This window comes from Dreissena polymorpha, chromosome 4, assembly GCF_020536995.1.
Source record: "Dreissena polymorpha isolate Duluth1 chromosome 4, UMN_Dpol_1.0, whole genome shotgun sequence".
Classification (NCBI taxonomy): Eukaryota; Metazoa; Mollusca; class Bivalvia; order Myida; family Dreissenidae; genus Dreissena; species Dreissena polymorpha.
This window is the reverse complement of record NC_068358.1, coordinates 86,636,967-86,646,422: the sequence shown is the minus strand read 5'-3', so window position 1 is coordinate 86,646,422 and position 9,456 is coordinate 86,636,967. Positions and strand designations below refer to the sequence as shown.

The 9,456-nt window shown below is 33.0% G+C and overlaps 1 protein-coding gene across 2 annotated transcripts in view; it reads left to right on the top strand.

The window, feature by feature from the left end:
• Nucleotides 1-210: 210 nt before the first annotated feature.
• Nucleotides 211-9,456, top strand: part of LOC127879451 (furin-like protease kpc-1) — a 96,095-nt gene continuing 86,849 nt past the window's right edge. For both annotated transcript variants that reach the window (XM_052426289.1, XM_052426288.1), the window contains exons 1-2: nucleotides 211-588; nucleotides 5,318-5,422. In XM_052426289.1, coding sequence (XP_052282249.1) covers nucleotides 421-588; nucleotides 5,318-5,422 — 273 coding nt within the window. In that variant the 5' untranslated portion in view covers nucleotides 211-420. The remainder of the gene's footprint in view (nucleotides 589-5,317; nucleotides 5,423-9,456) is intronic.

The following is a 9,456-nucleotide window of genomic DNA, read 5'->3' as shown; positions in this document are numbered from 1 at the left end:
CAAAATATTTCAAGAAATTATCCACAAAAAAGCAAAGTAATGTTAAAACTATTGTGATTAACATTTTAATGTCTACATAGTTGCCAATTTGAAATCCATGCCCTTGGCATGATAGGATTGTATACGGTGACCGGGTACCACGCTAAAGAACACACACAACTAAAACCGTTGTAAAATGTGACCGTTTTGGATCCAGTTAAGAGTTATCGAACGTGTTTCAGCTCTTGAGATTGGTGGTACGTCAAACTAATTTAGAAAGCGGACGTGTTGATAGTTTTACCAGATAAACACGGATAAACACACGATTTAATATCAACAACGCCTGGTTTGGATAGTGTTTTTGTAGCTTTAATTTTATAACAATGGAGTAAAAGACAACCTTACGCTTTATACCATTCATTTATAAAAAATATTTTAATAATGATGGCACCTTCTTCCTGGATTTTGTTGTTTACCTTGTTTTGTGTCGGGTCCGTAGGTTTAAGTCTCGGAAATACTTATACCAATAAATTTGCTGTCCATATACCTGGTGGTGAGCGTCATGCCAGAGAAGTTGCTGAAACACATGGATATGTTAATATAGGACATGTAAGTTCTCATGTGATTTTAATTGGTTTATGGACGTTTCGTGCCACTACCAGTTCGTGCCACTGATATTTGTGTTGAAAAGGGGTAGACGTTTCGTCCCACTGATAATATGTAGGCGGATAGGTGTGAATAATGCCGTATAGGTGTGAATGATATTGAGGTGTATATACATGTAGAAAATTACAACAATGTTGACAATTATGATTATAAATAACAAACAACAGGGATTTCAATAGACGCAGAATCCTGCGTTTTGACCCGAGCAAATTTAAAATGACTCGTTTTTGACGCAACCCTTTTTTCTGCTGTGCGTCATTTTGACGCATCGAAAATTAGACCTGTGCGTCAGTCAGTTAACATATCGAGTTCCATGGTAATAAATCCTGATGTGCTTCTCATTGAAATTAATGTATCAGAATTTGAAACACATTCTATAATCGAGAGAATACCCCGGGCGTTGTTTATCTTATCTCATCTCTTCCAATACACATGTCACCGTCTAAATAGTGCGTGCGCACTAACTGGGTAATTAGCAGCCGTGATTGACCATCCGATAATTGCAGAGTTTTTTGCAGACTTTGCAGACGGCAAGGTTAAAGAAAGTCGGCAAAAATAAAGAAAAAAGAAAATTGATCAAAGGTCTATTAATTACGTAGATCTACTATTCAGTCCAGCGAGTTTTGTCAGTTTGTTAATCTACCGATAATTACGAGTAACACCCATAGGCTTATATAAACTGGAATACCAGTTAATTTTTTTTATACTAACAAGTCATAATACTACACATAAACATTGAGAAAACACATTACTTTGATTATATATAAATTATCTGAGTAGAATTAAATTTCTCCGTCATGACTTTCGACATTGTAAATCGCTGACGTATTGTAAATTAAATTATAACCCGCATTTAATTCAAAGCTGGCAATCCAAATTACAAGTAATGGTGATTCAATAATAGAGAAAGCATTAACTGGATTTAACAAACATTTGATAAGGTTTGTTAAACCAGAAAACAAGAATGAAAATTTGGATTATTAAATTTAAACTACTACATGTAAGGCATTCTTAATTGTACATATTTCGGACATGTATAGTATTCGGATAAACAGTAATAGATATACTAGATGTTCCATGCATTTAGATTGTGTTTTGTTACAAAAGCTATCATAGGGATAATGATAATATAATGACAATAAATATGTGATGAAAAGGTGCTACCATATATCATAAATAACTTAAATGTATTAAAAACTTAAATGTGTTATGATGAAGTAGATTTTAATGATCATCTATTGTTTTTACAAATAATCATAGTATGGTGATAGAAATAATAAAAGTTGTGAAATGAAAAACTTAATGTGGATATTGTTCGCACAAATTATTTATGTTTTGTCATTATCTTTGTGTACCATTAAAAAATGTTGTGTTATGTATCATGGTATTGTTATTTAATAAAGCAGTATAACTGTTTAAGATATTGCGTTACTCTTAACACATATGTTAATAAAAAAAACATGAATAATACAAACAAAAACACAATAAACGCGCTTCGAAATTGACCCCAGCATTTTTCAATTTGACTCCTCAAAATTTCAGTCCAGGGGTCATTGACTCCTGGTTTTTAAAATCTATTGAAATCCCTGAAACAAATAAAATGATTTATCGTTAGTATACTAATATTTGTAAATAGTGTATTATATGCGATAAGCATAAAGCATAAAGTGTTGTTATTTTTTATGAATCATGTGTATGCGCTTGTAATAATAAAATAAAATGATTTATTGTTAGTTTAAAAACATGTGTGCATAGTTCATTATGTTTAATAAATATAAAACATGAAATGCTGTTATTTTCTATGCTTCAATGTATGTATTATATACATAAATAATAATATATAACATGAATGAACAATAATGCAATTTAAAATAAAGTTGGTCTTTTTCTTTTAAGAAAAGCTTATGCTTTACTATCGACTCACAAACTTTCAATTAGCCGTATGTGTATTTACGTAATTAGCAAACAATTAATTACCGACTCGGGCCTTTAATTTACCGACACGGGCCTTTAATGGTCAATTAGTAACCAATTAGTAAACAACTCACCGCTTTAATTATGATACAAACTGTGTAATTCATTGAAGGAGTAAATAAAGTCAGTTGAACACACAGTATATAATACCGCCAGACGGTACGAACGAACAACGACTTTAAAGGTATTTTTTTACATATATAGATTAATAAAGCAATATATTATTTTCAATTGATAGTTATAATTTAAATATTATCTTATAAAAACTAATATATCATATTTTCATTGGATAGTTATAATTTAAATATTATTAAATACAAACTAATATACATCATAGTTCACAACATATTTCTTTTTTCCAGGTTGGCATGTCAGAATCAACGGTCGAGCAGGGCGTCCCGACCTAGGGTTTTACGTGCTTGTCCCCCTGTTGCGCCGTGAGGCAGAAACAGTGGATCTGACAATCCGCCTTGTGTCGGAGCACGCCCTGACTCGGGTACACCGGAAAATTTTCAAAGAAGTGCACGGGCGGCTCTTCGAGATCTGGGAGAAGTACGAAGACGATGACATGACAACTACTCAACTGCTGAGAGCGTGCAGCCATATCATCGGGCTGGGACCGAGCACAACCCAGGATGACATCCACGATAAGGACTTCTGAAATGCAATACATTGTATATATGATTTGTGTATGTGTATGATAGGATAGTATGCTGTTGTATTTGTGTTTCTATATTTGTGCACTTTTGTATATGTGTATTAAAACAATGTTTGAATATATTTATGTTATCAATCTAGATATTGTTAAAATGTATGCATGCATTCACTTCTGATGTTGTTAATGTCAATTTATTGCAAATGTTTGTATACATTTATGTAATCTCTGCCAACACAAGATAATCCTACCAGATTTGGTAGGATGCAATTTTTTTGTTTAAAATGTATGTTTGCATTCACTTCTGATGTTTTAATATATTTATGTTATGTATTGTTTATGTATTATATGAAGCAATTAAATTGACTCTTAAACAATCTTGAAAAAAAAAACATAGTTGTTTTCCCATTGAACAGATGTTACAATCAAAGGTGCGAAAGTTTCCTGTTATGATTTCACACCTATACGGTATTATTCACACCTATCCGCCTGTATATTATCAGTGGGACGAAACGTCCAATGCCCTCCTACACAAATATCAGTGGCACGAACTGGTAGTGGCACGAAATGTCCAGCACCCATTTTAATTTTATGTGCAAACATAAGAATCGGATAAGAGTTTAAAGTAGTAAGTAAGCAATATGCATAATAGCATTAGATATGAAAGATAACATAGCAGTCATGCTTCCTGAAGTGCTTCTTTTCAACTTCGCCACTCTAAAGGCATGGTCGGTTTTCATGGTAGTGCAGTGTGCACAGTCAATTTTTGAGCTCCTACCACCCTAGTCCACTTTTTTTTAGCCAATCTTGAATTCTTGATGATACTTGGTCAGAAACTTTATGTTGACAATGAAGTAGTATATTTTTATTTTTGAAGTTGCTATTTTTTTCTTAAGAGCAATAAGACCTCTTTAAATCTGGTCAAGTGGGGTCAAAAATAATGTCCCCAGGTTTCAATTGGTAACTCAGGTGAGTGCTTCAGGGCCCAGGGCTCTTGGAAAGGCTTAATCAAGCGTATTTGTAACTGGGTTTTTCAAAAACAATGCTTGTAAAGCTACCTCGTATTTCAATTCAAGCCAACACAATTTAGTTCCTCACACCTGTTTCAGGGACTACCCTAGGCCTTCACAAAAAGGGAGAAGTGACTTCTCCTTTTTTCCGAAACAGGGAGAAGTTTGGAAAATCAGGGAGACGTTTGTGCGAACAATATCAAAACATGTTCATTTCACAACTTTTATTATTTCTATCATTATACTATGTTTATTTGTAACAAACAATAAATTCTCATTGAAATCTACTTCATCATTAACACATTTAAGTAATTTAAGGTATGCACCTTTTCATCACATTTATCATCATTTTATAACCATCATCCCTATGACTGCTTTTGTAACAAAACACAATCGTAATGCATAGAACATCTAGTATATCTATTACTGCTTATCCGAATACTATACATGTCCGAAACATGTACACTTAAGAATGCCTTACCTGTTTAACTTTAATAATCCAAATTTTCCTTGCTGTTATCTGGTTTAACAAACCTTATCAAATGTTGTTAAATCCAGTTAATCCTTTCTCCATTATTTTATCACCATAACTTGTAATTTATATCGCCAGCTTTGAGCTGAACGCGGCTTGAATGTTACAATACATCCGCCATTTGCAATGACGAAGGTCATGACGTAGCAATTTAATTGTACTCTGATAATTTATATCTAATCACGGAAATGTGTTTTCTCAATGTTTATGTGTAGAATTATGACTAGTTAGTATAAAAAATGAACTGTGATTCCAGTTTAAATAAAACGGATGTTTAATACTTAAATTATCGGTGGATTAACAAACTGACAAAAATCGCTGGACTTAAGAGTGGATCTACGTAATTAATAGACCTTTGATCAATTTTGTTTTTCTTTAACTATTTTTGCTGACTTTCTTTAACCGTGCCGTCTTCGAAAAAACTTGCAATTATCGGATGGTCAATTATCACGTTATCAAAATCTGGAAAATAAAACCTACAGTTTTGTCTCCTTATTTCAGATTGGTTCACTGAAGGACCACTATCTATTTGAACATCCCCATGTGCATAGACGCTCAGCCTTACACAGTACAGAACACCATGAAAAGCTGTCCTCACATCCACATGTAAGTACAGGTTGACAATAACAACCACACCCATTCCTATGTATTGCTACTGTGCAATAGCAAATTCCTTTGAAAATGCTTGATAGTATGTACCGGTAGATTCAAGTGTATGTGAGTTGTACACAATGTGTTAGTGGCTTTAGTTTGGAATGGCCACAATTGTTTCTTTCGTTCAAATTTGGATACTGTAGGAGGAACCATTCAGCATTCCCAATCGAAAAACAGGTTTTTTATCACTGTCTGCGCCTCCGGAAAACGTAGGCACTCCCAAAGCAAACGGACCCGATCCCAAACCGAAACTATAAAAAAAATCCCAATTTCCAAAAAAAAGATTTTATTTTTATTTTTTTTAAGAATGAAGTGTCTTATAACTTGTGAGACTAGCTAGTGTTTGTTTAGGTCAAAAATATCTGCTAAAAGGTTTTAACTGTTCAGTTCTTATCTCAGAGTGTAACTGTAACTGAAAAACAAAACTGCAGTACTTGAATAAACGTTGAACATGCCCAATATTGCATCTGTTTATATAAAGAAGACAAAATAAAAACAAATTTATTTGTTAAACCACTGAATTATTTAAGCATGATAAATTCACAATTTTTTCCCAAGTGAGCTGTTTCATCGAAGCAAAAATTCCCAAAATGGCCAATTTTGTCGATAAAAAATTACCAATTGGTCAGACTCCTTTTCCCAAAATAGGCAGAAAACCCACTGCCAAATTCAATTTTTTTTAAATTAAGTCTTGACATGTAATTCATATGAAATCCAGCTCTATCAGTTGAACCTCAGTAAATAAATAAGAAAAATTAATTTCCCAATTTTAGTAAAAACAGCACAATTTTTCCGAGTGTAAAGGTACCCAGCCCCATTTCCAAAATGATTATAAAAAACACGCTGGTAACATTGATTATGTTTTATTATTATTTTTAGCGAGGCTGTTTTCGGAGAAAACCCGAGCTATTGTCATAGCCAGCTCGTCGTCCGCTGTAGGCGTCGTGCTAAAACCTGAACATTGGCGATAACTTTTTAAATATTGAAGATAGCACCTTGATATTTGGCATGCATGTGTATCTCATGGAGCTGCACATTTTGAGTGGTAAAATTTCAAGGTGAACATCATCCTTCAAGGTCTAGGGTCGAAAAAACAAAGTCAAGGGAAGTAATAAGCTTTAAATGGACATAGTTATCTGACCTGCCCACGTATATATTTTTGTTAAATAAATCAAAGCGGCGCAGTAGGCGGCATTGTGTTTCTGACAAACACATTGTGGTAAAAGGTCAAGGTCATCCTTTACGGTCTATGGTAAAAAATACAGATTTAAGGGAAGTAATAATCTTTAAAAAGGGAGAAAATTATTCAATATTGAACATAGCCACTTTATATATTTGGCATGCATGTGTATCTCATGGAGCTGCACATTTTGAGTGGTGAATCTACAGTCACAGTATAGTGGCTTTTTATTATTTGCTACTAAAAATAGAGATTTGTTATAGACAATTATTTTCAAGGGAAGTAATTTATATAATTATAAATCTCATATTATATATTTCCTTACCAAGAATTGATGTTCTTTTCACAGTTACTAAACAGATTTATTATTTTGATTATTTATAACCCAAATGATTGATTTTTCAAAGTTTTTTTTAAATGATATAATTATAATTTCTTTGATGTTCATGACATACCTGTGGGCTTATGTCCATAGATATATAAAAAAGAAAAAAAAAGAAAAAAAAACTCTGGTTATGATCTCTTTTAAACAGTGAACCACAGGCCTTGGTTGTCAGTGATGTCTGACATGGTCATAATTGACTGTGAGACCCTCCCCCCCCCCCCCCCCCCCAGTTGGATTGGACAAAATTCAAGGGAAGTAATTACCTTTAAAGGGAGATGATTTCTATACCTGCCAAATGATAAATAGAAATTTTATGTCAATGCAGCACAGTAGGGGGCATTGTGTTTCTGACAAACACATCTCTTGTTGGGTCACTTGGGCAAAGGTCAAGGTCACTGTTACCTCTAAAAAAAAATATATTCTGACAAGCTTTCGCAGCCGAGCGTGGCACCCTTTATGCGGTGCTCTTGTTATTAAATATTTTTGTAGAAAGTTCTAATTTTTTGTACGCATCATGTGCAGGCCATTTGAAGTAAAATATACTGCTATTCAGAAAAAAGACTCCTGCTTTAGTACTTTTGACATTTTGACCTAGTTGAATTTAAGTAGGCCAAGATTTTTCTTACATGTATATAAAGACCCTATGCTAGCACCAGGTAATATTGCAAGGGTAGTGTGTGTTGTTAAAAGTTAATTTCAGGAAATGTATTTGGCCTTCAACTGGGAAGTATTATGGTATTGGTCCTTGAATAAGAAGCAATTGTATGATTTGCTAAACAATTCTGTATATTATTTCCTTGAAATGTCAGGAATTACCATGTTGTTGAAATAGATTGACAATGAGGATTTTTTACTGGAATTCCTCATTTCTATTTTGAGATGCAAGAGATATATCATAGTTCTAAGAATTTGTAGGTACATGTATGGCAGGCTTCCTGAAAAGTCCCAAAAAGTGCCTGTCAACCGGACAGGCTGATGGAAAAGTTAGCCTGTCCAGACAAAAATTCACCTGACGGAACAGCGTGAGTTTATAACTGAAGAATTAATATATATATCATCATATTTATTGCAATGTGAAGCCTGTGTATAAGTACACTCGATAAAGTAAAACAAAACACTTGCGTGTTAAAGTGATTACAGTGTATGATTGATAACAGCTTTAAATTCTAGTTAGACTCAAAACAAAATAACATAACAAGATTTGGTGTTGTCATTAGAGAACTTAATTGTAATTGGATAGATGGTAATATGTCGGACCATTGAAATTGAAGTTTTCGAAATAACAACATTTCAAAGGGAGAGCACTCTTAAGAATTAGTGACACGTTAGTGTTCTTTATGACAAAAAGGCTTGAAATTCATGAAAAGAGTGATTCTAATGGGGTGTTTTCTTTCTTTTGGCAAGTATTAGACTTTCAGTATTTAGTCATAATTTTTTTGGCCTGTCACAAGGACCGGCGATATTAGAAACTTCACCGGACCGTGAAGAATTTTGCCGGACAAGACCGGCGGTCCGGCCTTTTCAGGAAGCCTGGTATGGTAAACTTACTTTTGCATTCAAAATATCGTTTAATTCACAAAGCAAAATTCTGTTTGGTCACTAAAAATATGTTACTATGAAAAGTTGTTTGGGTACCGTACTTATGCAATAAAAACTTGTTTTTTATTCTACATGTTGTAGTTTTCAAAAAGCTTTTACATAGTGTTGACTAGAAGTGCTACATAGTAGTAGTAGTAATAGTAGTAGTAGCAGTAGCAGCAGCAGAATTAGAGAAAATAATAAAAGAGAAAACATTCATGATACATGTATACCAGTATTATGAAAACATCATACTAGTAACGACAGTACTGATACATGAAGTGTTGAGCAATTGGATACATAGCTACAGGGGATTGTTTACTTTCCATTTGATTGCTTAAGCAGTCTTTATCTTGTCTTTCAGGTTTGAACAAAACAGTACAACTTCTCTTTGCATTCTTTGCTTGCAAATTGTGACCCTTATTGAAGATGAAAAGAGTTGGTACATGTACTCATGTTATCAGTAGCTGGCTCAAACTGGGTTGCAATGAAAATGTTGCATTTCTTAAGTTATTGTAATTACAACTTATTGGAGTTGTAATTCATAATTTTGTTATTAAAATCAAAGTTTAAAACTACATAATGAAACATATGTAATTAAAATATAATAATAATATATATGTATTTCAAAGTAAGTTGTTTTGTAATACTCTCCTTGCTAAAACAAAAAATACATAAATAATATGATATTATTGCAATTATTTTATGATAATTAGATTATTGTTAATTTATAAGTACAAAAACTATTTGTTTATTGAATTGGGAACAAAACAAAACAAACAGCCATCAACACCATTAAACATTTTTAAAAAAGTATGAAATTAAAATGTTATAATTACATTT